The sequence below is a fragment of the Chaetodon trifascialis genome, chromosome 19 (assembly GCF_039877785.1).
Source record: "Chaetodon trifascialis isolate fChaTrf1 chromosome 19, fChaTrf1.hap1, whole genome shotgun sequence".
Taxonomy (NCBI): domain Eukaryota; kingdom Metazoa; phylum Chordata; class Actinopteri; order Chaetodontiformes; family Chaetodontidae; genus Chaetodon; species Chaetodon trifascialis.
The window spans coordinates 18,453,360-18,468,406 of NC_092074.1; the positions used below are offsets into that span (position 1 = coordinate 18,453,360).

Genomic DNA, 15,047 nt, shown 5'->3' on the forward strand with positions numbered 1-15,047 from the left:
TCTGTGTCTGTGTGAGGCAGAGTGTGTGTGTGCGTGTGTGTATAGCGATGTAATTAATCAGCAGAGAGTGTTGATTACTTAATCTGTCATTAGCCAACCATGTGTGTAAGTGTGCGTGTGTGTGTTTGTGAGTGTGTACGTGAGGCAGCAGGGTGTTTCGAGGCCCCCTTGTACCGACAGCTGTGACCAGAGCCAAACAGGGCAGAGCAGAGATTGATGATACTGGACTAATACAGCCGTTCATCGGGGATGTGATATTTCGGGGAATTGGGAGTTGTTTTGGATGTGCTGCCTTCCTTCATTTCCAGTGGGGCTTCAACACTTTCCTGGTTCACTGCTCAATCACTGATGATTTATACCCATCACACCAGCATCTAAAGGTTAATCCTCGCTGCGACATTAGGGACATTTCCATCGACCTGTTTTTATGTTAAGTTTTCATTTGCGCGTAAAATGCAAGAGTGGAAACAGCAGACGGGGCGACGGGAGCCAATTCATCAAATGCACCTTGACGCTGCAGTACCTGCTTCTGCCTCTTCCACCAAAAACAAAGCATGCGGGTCATGCTGCCGCTCGCTGACACAAGCCTCTACTCCCCCAGGAGGACCAAAAGACATTGAGGATACAAAGAGTGGGGGTGTGCTCGACCAAAATGCCCCCAGTTCGACTGCGACTGGAGCCCCTCGTTCCCTCCTCTCCTTCAGCAGGGCGGCAGCTGAGCAGCACAGGGGACGACTGGATCAGAAGAAACTGATTCATTCATCAAAAAACAACAAAACAACTGCAGCCATTTGTTGATTGATCAATTAGATTTAATTAGCAACCATTTTGGTATTTGACTTATTGCTTAGTCATTTTTAAGCAACAGGACTGTTTCTGGACGGCTGATTGGACAAAACAAGCGATTTCGTGGTAGCAGCTTGAGCTTCTCAGGACTATTTTCACCCTTTTCTGACAGTTTGTAGACTTGGCCTGCAGCTAAGGAGTATTTTCATTATCTATTAATGAGCTAATTAATGCTTGGCATTTTGACTAATTGATTAATCGACTACCGTTTAAGATCTATCATAGATTAAATGATTGATTGAGAAAATCCTTGTCAGGTAAACGATAATGAAAATAATGATGGCCGTGATGTGTCAGAGTTCCCGGTTGATTCATTTCGTAACTGAGACCTGCACCGGTTTTCTTAGCCAAAATAAAACCTTGCACGACATTTAGATGCAAACTTTTCTGGCTGCAGTGCATCCCATCCCTCCACAGCATGACCTGAAGCACAAACTGCATCCATCATGTCATGTTCAGTCAGAGGCCAAAAGGCTGCACCGACGCTGTGTCGCTAATCCGTTTTCCAACACAAACCCTCAAATCCATTCTCACACACACACACACACACACACACAGTCTAATGAGGGATTAGCTAATGAATTCTCTCAACAGAATAATTACATTTTACACACACGCTCGTGCGCGCACAGACCTCATCCCCAAACGACTGAAGAAATGAGCCAGTGCTTTCAGAGAGATGGGCTTTTTAAATCTATCACTAAATTGAAATCCGAAGAAACAAAGTGGCTCTGAGCAAAGCGGCGTTTGATTTGAGGAGAAGACATTAAGATGGATCTGAAGGACAGCGGACTGAAGCATTAACGGGAAAATAAATAAAACGGCCTTTGATTTGGCGCCATTTTACATGGCATGGGCAGAATGAGGAGGCATTTTCACATGAATCCAAATGAGAGGCAAACATTTCACATGCTCATCTTTGTACCACTGTACTCCGCAGGGCTTAAAAGCATCGGCCTCCCTCTTTCTCTTTAAGTGACAGCAACACACACATTTGGTCTGCACACACACACACACACACACACACACACACACACACACACACACACACACACACACACACACACACACACACACACACAGGACATGACAGAGAAACACACATACAGCCACACTCACACACACACTCCCTCCTGCCGTTTTCACAGTCTCTTGAGTGGAGGAGATGCCCACGGCCAAAAACCAATGGTTGCATTTCTTGTTTTTTTCTTCTTCCCTCCTCCTCCTCCTCCTCCTCCTCTTTCTCACTCTCACTCTCTTTCTCTCGCCTTTCTCCGGGAAAACACACTATTTTATTTCATCTTGCAAATGGAGCTGAAAAGTAATTATAATTAAACCAACTTGGTTCAAATGTTCAAAATACTGAAATAATTTACAATTATAATTAAACCAGCTCAGATGTGGTGCTCAGTAGCAGCGGCAGCCTTCTAATTCGTCTGGAGACGCTAATGGAAAACAATTATTTCACTTCATTAAGATTAAAGACGCCTGGAATCTGTGTCACAGCTCGATCAGAGAGGAGACAGATTTAGAAAGTTGTCAAATTAACATAAACTCAGTTACTGACTTCGTAAAGACGCGCGCGCGCTCATGTTTATCGCGCTGACTTTGTAAGTGATAGGCCAAAATAAAACTGCTGCAAAACAGCGCGATAAGAGGCGGCTGATTTATATAAACGCCATAATTTATAGTATGACTTTCCAAATGGGGAAAGTGGAAGATAAAGAGGGAAATGAGACAGATTTGGAGAGGAGACATCCTCGCACAGACTCAAAGTGACTTTGTTCAAATGTGACGGACGGCTTTAAATCCTCGCCGCTGGTTTCTTCTTGTCCTTGTCTGTGATTCCAGAGAGCAGCGGCGACTGACGCTGCGCCACCGCACACGTCTCTCCAATGAGTCCCTCCATTACTGACTTCTGCTGTGACAATCACCACTTTTTCTCACTGTCAGTTCACAACGGCTGCATTCACGAACAGCCCCATCAGCCTCACCGCTCCCACAGGTGAGCCGATCCAATAAAACTGCTGCCAGTGACTCTTAGATCCATGACTATTCACAGTGTGTCCAGAAAAGGGCAATTACGCACTATATGTATCCCTAGAAAATGCGTGCTTTCATTGCATTTAAAGCATCCTTTCCCTTGTATCCGGATAACTAATTAGTGCTAGAGTTGATTGCTTTTATCCTAAAGTCTATGTTTTTTTACTGTGCAACACAACCGACTGCAAGTCCTCTTTCTTAAACCCCCTTTCCAGACTAATGATAGCCCACCTCCCGCTGTCTCAAGCAGCATCCAGTCACTAGTATTTACTTGCAAATTAACAGCACTCAGATTCCCAAAGAGGCCTCAAAGAAATTCCACACATTTGTTACCCAGAGGGCCAAATGGCCACAAGGGAGGGGACGGGAGGGGGGGGGGGGGGGGGGGGGTGGTGACGGGGTGTGGGGGTGGGGAGGAGAGGGCAATAAAACGTTCACAGATGAAGTGGTGATTAATGCGTAATTTCTCTGCAAATCATTAACAGGCCTGAGCGAATAGTGAGGAGGAAAGAGCGCTTTTCTAGCATTTGATGCTGTTTGCAGCACTTCAATGGAGCGCGGCGAGTCTTAAAACTGTAGTTTTACTGTGTTTTTGGAGGTCAGCTGTGTGACAGCTGTGTGAGTCTCTCTCTCTCTCTCTCTCTCTCTCTCTCTCTCTCTCTCTCTCTCTCTCTCCGTGCAACTGCCGAATGCGGAAATAAAACGCGCAGCAGCCACGCAGACAGACGCAGGTACGGAGAGTTTGCTCACGCGGAGACTCGAGAGCTGCAGAAAATGTGAGAGGACTTTGTTTTCTCAGCGTCCGGTCGCTCCTGCACCAGCAACAAGGCTGCAGGATAACTCCGTTCTGCAGTTCATTGAGGGGACTTTTGCATTGGCATGGCCCCGGAGCGCACCGAGCAGCTTCTTTTCCCTCCTCGGCGGAGTGCATACGTGTTTCTGCAGACTAGAGGGACGAGCCGGGCGCAAAGGCTCTTAACGATACGGGTTACTGTTTCGAGTGGGGTCAACCTGAAGTCCGGGTGAAAGGGTTTCCGTGCATCTCCAGGGAAATACGCAAGAGTTTAATGTCACGGTCGTTTCGTGTGCTAAATGGAGGTGAATGGTCATGCACACGGTTGCGCCCTCCCCGCCTTGCAGAAAGTCCATAAAAACCACATCTATCATCACAAATCTCCAGTTTGCAATGACACGAATCCGCAGTCTTCAGAGAAAAAGTAACCGATCCGCTTCATCTCCCCTCTCCTTAAATTCAATCTCACGGTGCAAGAACAACATTCACCTCGACAACAAGGCAATCGGCGCACGGGCTTCACTCCCAACCACTAGGTTTTACTGCATGCAGCGCAAATAAAGTTGGAGCAGTAGAGGATCGTTCGGTTTGCAGGGAGCGAAAAGCGACCACTGATTGCCTCTTTCAAAAGCCCCATAGTCCGCTGTAAAGACTCAAAATACACCACAGACCGTACGGAGCGGCAAGTCATGAATACCATACGAATACTGCATGCATTAAAGTAGATTATGAGTCAGAAATAGTTGCTGAATGCCATAGATAGATACGGCACCGTGAGAGAATCACAGGATGGAAACATAAAGTACAAGATCACTGTAATAACCGGCCATTATATGAGTAATCAGTGTGATCCTGCGTGAGTATTATAGTTATTAAGCGGTCATCTCCGCGCACGCAGTAACTTTTTTTCTCCATCCACGCGACGCTCCGGAGGACGCACGGCTGCACGGAGCGATGTTTGCCCACCACACAGTCACAGCAGCGCTGCACTCCGCCTGAAATACAGGCTGTTAATGGGTAACCCCACGAAAAGGGGTAAATGTTGGGTCATGTTTGCTCTTTATTGCAAGCCGATTTGTGCTTTTTGGTCCTTAAGTCAGATCGCTTTCTAAAGAAAATCCTCACTCCCCAGTCAGAAATACTGCAACTTAGTTTTAAACGTTAAAGGTAGAGTTCACCATCCAACCATCGGGTCAGTGTTAGACATTCAAGTTGGGGCAAACGCATAATTGAGGGGAAAAAAAGCCAATTTCACACAAGCCTAAGGAGCGTTTTGTATCTGAACAGTGACAAAAAGCACCTTCACTCCACGAAAGCAGCTCGTCTCACATCCGAGGAAATGTGGAAAGAGCCGCAAAACAAGCGCGACGGTGCGTTTTAAACGCGGATGCGAACTTTTCTCCCGCAGCTGAACACACCTGTCAGGGATTCAAACGCGTTCACGCACGGAGAGAAAAACATCGTCCAAACTTTTCCCTTCAGCACAGAAAAGAGTCAAAACTGAGTGTTTTCCCCTCTGTTCGCCCTCACCTGTCGGTATCTGGCCGGAGACGTTCAACACCGCCGAGAAGAGAGACAGGAGTCCCAGGAAAACGGAGAAAAGTGTATCCATGTCTTCAAACGTGGCGGTGTGTTGAGTCTGTAACAGTTTTCCCCCCACGGGAAAGTTTTTCTCCTCCGAGTTTCTCCGTCCTCTCCTCCGTCTTCAGCCTTCTTCGCTTCTCTCTTCACTGGCTTATTATTCCTCCTGTTGTCGTGGATTCAGCCGCTCCATTCTCTCCTTTCTCCGGTTTCTCTCTTTTCGCTTCCTACGGGCTCACGCGGACACTACACTTTGTTTCACGCGGAGCGAGGGAGCGCGCGAGCGAGCGAACGAGAGAGAAAGAGAGAGAGAGAGAGAGAGAGAGAGAGAGAGAGGGAGGGAGGGAGGGAGCGCGAGCGCAGCAGAGAAAGTGTGACGTCACGAGGCAGCCGTTGATTGAGAAAATTAAAAAAAAATAAAAACACCGGAACTAAACTTGGATTGCTTTTAGTGTCGTAATGTGTTTTTTTTCTTTAAGTATTTTTTACATGTTAATATTGAAGTTTAAAAAAAAAAACTAAACTTTTCCCTTCACAAATAATATAATATGAGAGACAGAGTATAAATACGCTTCCTGATTTGATTTAAAAAAATAATTTATTTTATTGTTCTCACTTTTATCGCTATATATTCAATTCTCGATGGTTGAATTTACCGAAATATATTTACTGCATTCTACTTAATTTTTGAGATACTTGTACTTAAATTGAGTACGAGTCACTATACGTTATTACACTGTAGGATTTCATTTTGTACTTTTTACTCTGATACATTTATTTGACAGTTAGTTAATAGCTATTTTTCAGATATATAACACATTATCAGATGATAAGATGTGATGTTCCTTGTTTAGGCTATAGATTAGGCTACAATAAAATAAGTTTTACCCTGACATGCTAGGCTACAACATCAAAATGTTGCTACATGTCATTGCATAAATAATAATAGTTTAGTAATTAAATGCAGCAAATAATGGAACATTCTAATAATATTTCTGTAATAAAATAGCATTTTGAAATTGAGTATTTTTGCTTTTTTGTAGAAGTACTTTATTTAAGTAAAGGATCTGAATACATCTTCCATTGCTGCATATACTTTTCTAAATGACTTGTTTGCAACAATTAGTTTGTCTTTCACTGAATAATGTAGGTTGAACAGTGTGTTTAGTGCATGTTTGTCATTTGTTTTCTTCTCTCCTTATTTTATGGCTTATACCTACATTGTAAACCTTAAACCACCTGCTTTGATAATATTGTACTTAATTATGGTCGTGGCAATTAAGCAAGTTTGAATTTCAGGGAAAAAAAAAACGCTGAAGGGAGAGAAAGAGTGGGAGAAAGAATGAAAGCCGTATTCATGATCTGCAAGACCTTTCTGCTTTTTGTGCAAACACCCCCACACACACAAAGCTCTCTCAGTGATCATTTGCATTAAGTCGATACAGAAGTCTCTCCTTTTTTAAATGATCAGTCATAGTAAAACCTCAGCCATATCAACCTAAAGGCTGATATATATCAAAGCTGTGCTCACAGGATGTTTCCGGATAAAAAATCAGGGTATTGCAGGTTTAAACATTGAAATATATTCGTGCTTCTAAACAGGGGCAGCACAGTTGGCCCCATGACAACAGTTCAAAAACAGTTCTGACACAAAAATATTTAAAATTCCTTGCACAGTCCAGGACCCCTGTCCAGCTCTGGGCCCCCCAAACCATTCAGCTACTCCCACCCACAAAGGCACCCCTCCTAATAAAGCATGCAAAATAGAATAGAATGGAAAAGAATAGAATAGAATCAGCCTATATCCCACGCAGGTGAGACGCGACACATGAACCCACACTGGTATGAAGGGATTTCGAGTCAATACACTACGTTTTATCATACGGTGATGCAAACTGAGCTCACTTACAGCACAGAAAGACTCGACGGAGACATTCAGAGTTCTGCAGGACAAAAATCAAACTCTTTCAAAGACATTAACCGGAGCACCAGGGCTTGGATCTGCACTGTCATCAAGATGTACAGCCAGGAGGTGCTTCATTTGATTTAAAGGAGACCTTGTGGACAGCTGGTGGACTGTGAACATAACTGTATTTTTTATTTGTGCGAAGAACCTTTCTGTCAAAAAGTGATTTAAATGACTTTCGAATTTGGTTGAAGGGTGGTTTTTATATCCCAGCTTTCAGACCATAAAATGCACCACCAGAAACTGTATTCAGCACATTTGCAATCATTTCCTGTAGATGCAATTATCTAGGTACTTGTGCATTATACAGCCGCTAACTCGCTTGTGTTAGCACCAGTCTGTGTATGTTCCTGTTAGAATTAAAAACAAATCATTTGCCCATATTTCACCATCTGCCAGCGGTGGTGACAGGCGCACATGTCAGAGTGGGGCTAGATAACATCATGACAGGCCTGCCAAGAAGACAAAATAGATGTTTTGATTTGGTGCACAGCTGAGCTAAAAATATGTGGTGTGGATGGAAATGTACAAGCAGGGAACCGCTGTGCATCCTCTAAGTGTGTTTTGTCTCTCTTAGTGCCACCTCTCCCACATAAAAGCTGTGAAAAATCTCTCCTCCTAAATTTCTGGCTGTGGGAGGCAGGAATATTCACATATAGGCAAACTTTGGCATCTGCAGAGACAATAAATCCATCTCTAGACTTTCACACGGTTGCTGGGTTGTTGGTGTAATTACAGGTGTTTTCTTTCTGTCCGAGCAGTAAATGTGACTGCCTGGAAGTGTCCTGCATGTAAACTTCGGTGTCCTGCCACCAAATATCACTCTGCTGCTACCACTCTGCTTCAAAATGTGAATTTGCTATTGTTACACAGTGCTGGTACCCTGCCATTATAGACAGCAGTGTATCCTCACTGTTGTGTTTGCTGAAGTTGCAGGTTCCAGGTTGTTATTTGCAGTTATTTCCTCGTACACACTGCTGTCATGCCATACTTTTGTATGCATTGATGCAGGCAGCTTTTACAGGCGCAGGTTTGTGTACAGTGGGCTGAAATTATCTAAGCATACCTTTGCTTTCAGCTCGGGAATGATTTTGCATGGGTATATTCAGTCCACACAGCTCTATTTGCAGCAATGGACGTCCGCACCGCACTGTCCAAATATGAAAGTGTGTTCTTCAGCTGTCATAAGCATCTGAAGTGCAGATAAAAGTGGGTTTTTAAAGCTTTTCTTGTAGGAAATACTTAATGATTTGGGATGTACAGATCTTATATTTAGTGCACTATATGTCAGACATGTGTTGAAGTATATTTAAAAGTGGATTTTATTCCTTAGATTTTCATGTGGGGACGCTTTCTCTTCTTTTTTTTTCAGTAGCCTTCACACCAAACATCGCCTTTCACAGCGTGAAGTCTGGTCTGCAGTGATTTGAAGATGTTTGTATCTCTACCACCACTGTTTTTTCATCCCTCACATCAAACCAAAGTATCATGTTGCAACTCTTATCTGGCTTCCGGTGGCAAAGAGCCAGCCGGGAAAAACATGGCAGGTAGTCATTGCTGTGTAACGACAGATCGTCTGGACTGAGAGTTGATCTGCTTGGGAAAATCTCTGCGCTGGAAATGGACAACAAGCATAAATAGATTTTTTTATTTGGAACCAGCAGATGACCCTGTTCGACCCAGGAGCAGGTACATTCTTCCTGGGCAGGCAATTTCCAGCAATCTAACCTCTCACAGCACTCAGTGGAGCTCACCAGTAGCTCAATGCAATTTTGAGACTAAATGTGTCATCCAGTGCCTGGTCGATGATGGATTGCAGAGGGGGCTCCTGTGTTTTTAGACCAACCCTATCACTAGACAAGAAAGTCAATTATTGGACGATTTCGCGAAACCCTGGATTACGTTCAGTGACAGTTTTTAGGTCCAATGACGATGTTTTTATGCTAGCAGCATGGCTCTGTGGAAGGTAATGTTAGCATTTCAGTCAGATCCTGGTCCAGACTTAAATATCTCAGCTGCTGGACGGACAGTTTTCACCCATCCGGTGGAATATCTCAACATCTATTTGATAGATTGGCACAAAATTTTATACAGACATTTATGATTCCCTGATGATGCATGACACTGACCTTTCACTCACTTCTCCTCTAGCGCCACCATGAGGTTTAAATTTGTGATTTTGATAGAAATGTCCTGACCACTACTGAATGCATCGCCATGAAATTTCTCTTCGGTGACTTTGTCATCGGAATTTCGGAATTTCCCTTCGAGGGACGAATAAAGGAATATTGAATTGAATTGAATCAAGCACCATCATTGTTGTATTTAACAAAATAAAGCACCCAAAATGCTACACAGAGAGGGCGGAGATCAAAAAGGGATTAACGGCTTTAATAATCACTGATAACTGATGAATTTTCAGAGCTTGGGGAGGTCTTGATGAGGAGGAGGCAAGACGGGTGTAGATCCAATTCCTTTCCCAGACATGGACACGGACAGGGACAGGTGAGGACGAGGCACCTGAGCTTGCTCCCTTTCTTTGCAAACCATGGATATATTTAAGGTTTGCATGTCTTTATGTTGTGGCACGGTGAAGCAGCAGGTAGTGCGCGTGCCTCACAGCAAGAAGGTCGCCAGTTCGATCCCCGGGTCGGGTGGGGCCTTTCTGTGTGAAGTTTGCATGTTCTTCCTGTGTACCATGTGTGGGTTCTCTCCAGGCACTCCAGCTTCCTCCCACAGACCAAAAACATGCTCATTAGGTTAATTGGTGACTCTAAATTGTCCTTAGGTGTGAGTGTGAGTGTGAATGTTTGTCTGTCTTTGTATGTTGCCCTGCAATCGACTGGTGACCGGTTCAGGGTGTACCCCGCCTCTCACCCAATGACAGCTGGGATAGGCTCCAGCCCCCCTGCAACCCCGAAAGGGATGGTCGGGTATAGACAATGGATGGATGTCTTTATGTTCAAATATTGCATCTCAATCTTCAATTGTATGCTGTGACAACACTGTGGTTAAGTTGTGGTTAATTTAGGCACAAAAATTTGGATTAGGAGAAGAGGGTATTTGCATTTAAAATACCCAGTTTAGAAGCTGCAAACACGGCTGGAAAATGTCCTGACATCTTGTTAAAAATATCTGGTTTAGTCGCCACAAGCAGGGCTCCTGTCTCCTGGGTGAAAGTCCTGTGCGTAACCCATCCAACCACTCCACCTTCCTCCAAATACAGCCTTTTCTTACCCTTTATACTGCATCATTTGACGTGTTGGTTTTGAGAGGGGATTGTCTGTAGAAGTCAAAGATGATAAAGGGGTGCCCAGTGCCTTAAAAATGGGACGTATGTTTGAATTTCACAGCATTTTATTCTGGTGACTGGGCTGACACTGTACATGCCGCTCCCTGTCTGTCCTCGTCCTCCTCTGACCACTGCTTTATTGACAGCTCTGTGCCTCTCCTGTTATTTTTCCTACCTGGACAACTTGCTCCACTGCCTGTCTGTCACATGCTTTGTTTGAGGATAGACAGAAAAAGTCAAAACTGACTTCGTCCTCTCGGTTCAGGCTGTCCTCTCTATTTTGCCTTGAATACACGTCACTGTAATACGTACAAAATGGTTTTGACTGTGGCAACAAGAAATTTAAAGTTGACTTGCCTTGAAACTTGAGTTCATGATAAAGGATTGTTTGCTTCCATTACATTAAACATAAGATTTATTTAGATTTATAGTAAATATGAACACATTCAGCCAGAAGAGTCTGGCTTTAACTGTGACATATTACAAAATGTGTGATTTAGACTAGAAATTATCTGACAAAAAAAAGTCAAACATTTTGAAACCTTTAGTGAATTCTTGCCAGCCACAGAAATAAAAACCGCACGGTTTTTATTTCTATTGTCTCTGAAGAAAAGAGGAGAGCGGAGCAGGACTCGAGGTCAGCTCATTTGATTTTGGCTTAAATCCATTCACGGCCTGAATGGAAACAGCAATTTAATTTTTTAAAGATGTAACCTTCACTCTGTTGATATTCTGATGAATATGGGGCCCTTCCAATGCAAAAACTTCAACATTTGAATAACCGCACAGAAAAACAAAATTAAATTGGTATAAAAGAAACTTCACACATGATGTTCCTGCAAAACTGCCCTCAGATTTGACAACTGTTTGCCAGAACAGAAGAAATGTGATCAAAAGATCTGATAAAATCTATAAAGCTTCAGCAAATAAATCATGAACGCCCTTGATATAGCAGAAGGAAACACCAAACAAGCGACAGATAGCTAAACAGAACGGAGACACAAGGGTAGAAGATGACAAGGAAAGACAACGACGACGACAACAGAAATGCATTTAAGTGTCTGGCAATTAAAGCAGCGATCATATTTTATTCTGCACCAGGTCCTGATGACAGTATCTGGCTCTTTAGCAGCTAAATGCTCCACTGTGTCCACCAGCTTGTCGTTAACTTCATCTGCGGTTTGGTGCTGGGCAGGTAGTGTACAGCTGAAAACAGCTGCCTGCTGCAGCTGGAAACAAGGCTGACAACAACAGCGAAACCACGAATCTGTGGGCGGGAAAGACCAAAATAACGAGATGCACGTCACACATACTTATTTGATGCCTTATTCTTAAGAAGTATTGATTCACGCAGCCTTAGATGAAGGTGACGGTGAGTTGCATTTGGAGTGGGAGGATGTGTTTGTGTGTGTTGGTGAGTTTGAATTATCGAGGATTAATGTGCATAACGGAGCACTAAAAATTCACCTCAGGCAGCACACTGGACCTGAGATTATTTTTGGAAAAGGACACAGTGCCCTTGTCAAAATAGCATGCCACTTCATGAGGTGTAGCCTGTACTCGTTAATGATGAAAAATATGTGACATGAAAACTTACACTGATGAGCCCGAAGAAGGCGGTTCATAAACGTCCTCAGAAATCTCCCTCCCCTGCAATTTACACGGATGTGACAGAGGACAGCAGGCACGATCAGCACTGATTATCCATTGTCAGTCATGTCTGAATTGTGTTTGGGAAAGCACGGCAGCCCCTCCCACCTCAGATGAGAATAAAATAAATGGGGAAAAAAAAACAGTAGAGAAGTGTGAAATGAAAATACTCCTCTGAAGGCCAAAAGCCTGAAAAGCACAGCAAATAGAAGACAGGAGGAATAAACCCAAAATACCACAGACAAAAGTAAAAGATAAAGACAAAACAACAGTGCTAACTGTGAAAAAATAAATAGAAATACAACAAAAAGTCTATTGAGCAGGCATGAAGACAAAGTCACTTGCCGGTGAACCTTGGAAAAACAGCCTCTCAGAGAGCGCTTCATTCTCAGACGTTAGGATTTAATACGTTTTGCCTTTCGAAATTCTTATTCAGTTTCTAGTAAGAGAGCAGAGAAGTGTTGTTGTTCAGCACATCCACATCTAAGCCGCTTTTGAACATGTGCAGTGAGACTTAATGGAGATTGGTGAGTCCAGGAATGACCAAAAGCTCCATGTTTGTAAAGGCGAGTCTAAGGCCAAGTGGAGTCTGCAGTTGTGCCAAAGTCAAGTCAAAGGAAGAAGCAAACTGTAACTCAATTGTTAATCTTTCAGGTCTCAATGACATCCCATCTGGACATCTGCCTGAAGCTGTGCTGAGCCTGCAAGTTCATTCTTAACCCTGAGAAGAACCAGTTCAACACAACAAGGTCCTAAGTCAAGGTCCACTTCGCTTTTTCCAGAGCTTTGAACGCATCACAAGCTCAGAAGAATTCAATTTGATTTAATTAAGCACTTTTGGGAGAACATATGGGTAGCCTAAAGTCAGCTTTGACTGATGAAGATCTTGTGATTTAGCTGAAAGCTCCAGAAGAAGCTTGAAGTTGACCTGGAATTAGGACTTTTATTGAACTACTATCTGGAAGGTCAAGAACGAACTTAAAGTGCACCTATGCAGCTCAAACTTTCAATGTATTTTTGACTTTCTTTTCCTATTCTTATTCAGCGGGTACCTGATTTTGTCTTCATTCTTTCCCTTTTTTTATGTAAAGAACTTCCTGGATGTAATGTCTTTCATCAATTTCACGAAATGCGTTGACTTCACGAAATGCGTTCACTGGGCTCACATGCTGACATCCATTCCCAGGACAAATGCACGAACAACATCTGCTGATGAAGCTTGTGTGATAAGGATGAAAGCTCCAGTCAAATTGTAAGTGGATCTTAAGGTGGTATTGTTTGTCAAACTGTGTTAAAAGTGAGACAAAATGCATGGATTTAATAACTTAATATAAAAGTGTGCAGACCTCACAGCAGTCACATCCAAGGCCAGAGTCCAGCTCTGATTGTGACCTTTGTCACGTCAAGTCTGCAGCTCTGGTAAGAATAACAGTTTTGAACCAAGTTTATTATTTATTCTGCCAATTCCAGTGGGTATCTTTCTAAGTCCTCTCATCCATAGAATATTCTGCATTTGAATAAGGAGAGGAGAGGAGAGAACGGCTGCTTTTTGTAGACAGAGTTGGCAGAGGGTTAGTTGGGTTCTGTGTGCGAGAGATATGCATGTTCATGTTCAGTCTCAAGGTCGCAGTTATGGAAGGAAACTCCTCTGTGTGTGTGTGTGTGTGTGTGTGTGTGTGTGTGTGTGTGTGTGTGTGTGTGTGTGTGTGTGTGTGTGTGTGTGAGAGAGAGAGAGAGAGAGCGAGCGAGCGAGAGAGAGTGAGTGTGTGTGTGTGTGTGCACAAGTGTGTTTACATTTGAGAAAGGCAGATAGCGAGAGAAAGTTTGTGTGCGTTATTTCTCTCATGCATACTCAGGTCTGAGGTATGCAGCCTGGTGTGGGAGTGTGTAAACACACATGCGCACAAATATGCACTCTTGCATACTCTGCACACTTTCTACACACACACTTAGAAACATACTTGAAGCCAGTTTTTCAGCTCATCCTTCAGCACAGTGTAACAGCGGGTATTGTGCTCACTGGTGTGGACAGATGTTGCAGAGTTGTCCAACAACCAGCTGAAGGAAAGTGAATGCAACCTGACATCTGACAGATTCAGAAGAAGCAGCCGGTTATCGTCTGTGCAATCACGACAATGTTTTGTCATGAAGATATTTTTCAGAATGTCTTGAAAACAAACAGGATATCATCTTACCTGTCTGTCAGCTGTGTGCTGTTCCGTCACCACATCTGTGAATCTGAATCAGAGGCACAACAAACAGCTTTGATTTGTATGGAAGCTGAGAACGGCCATGCTCACAAATATTTTTCTTAAATGCCATTAAATTGAGAGTTAATTGTTTTTTTCACCTCGAGATAACAAACTTCGTTTTCACTTGATTTATCTTGATATCTCAAGACAACAACAGGCAGATTTCTCAAGATAACAAGATCATTTCTCACAAAAAATGACTTCATAACAGTAAACATAGAAAATTGTGCTCTGTGGGTTTGGGAGTCTCAAAGTAAACCATCTGAACTTTTTATGAACTTTTGCCATTCATTGCAAGAATCTTTTTCCGAGTGATTTGTTATGAGGGTATTTACATCATGGCTTGTTATTGTAGGACCGGCTTACATACCAACACATTCTCAATCTCAACATGCCAAATACGGAGGTCTGGAAAGGACCTAGTGGCGCCACTCTTTAAAGCACTGGGTACCCTTTAATGGCAATTTTCAATGTGCAGAGCTCCACAGTCAAGTTAGCAATAATAAATCAATAATGTACAGTTAGCAGCATCTAGTTTACACTCTCCAAATAAAGCTTGCTGAAAGAACAGTAATAAACATAATGTTAATGTTGTGAAAAGGTCTAGGCAACAAACTGCATGGT

General features: G+C 43.2%; 1 protein-coding gene across 15 annotated transcripts in view; it reads right to left on the reverse strand.

Annotated features, from left to right (window-relative positions):
* ptprk (protein tyrosine phosphatase receptor type K) overlaps positions 1 to 5,513 on the reverse strand; it is a 107,800-nt gene extending 102,287 nt beyond the window's left edge. For all 15 annotated transcript variants that reach the window (XM_070988210.1, XM_070988209.1, XM_070988206.1 and 12 more), the window contains exon 1: positions 5,213 to 5,513. In XM_070988210.1, coding sequence (XP_070844311.1) covers positions 5,213 to 5,294 — 82 coding nt within the window. In that variant the 5' untranslated portion in view covers positions 5,295 to 5,513. The remainder of the gene's footprint in view (positions 1 to 5,212) is intronic.
* Positions 5,514 to 15,047: the final 9,534 nt, after the last annotated feature.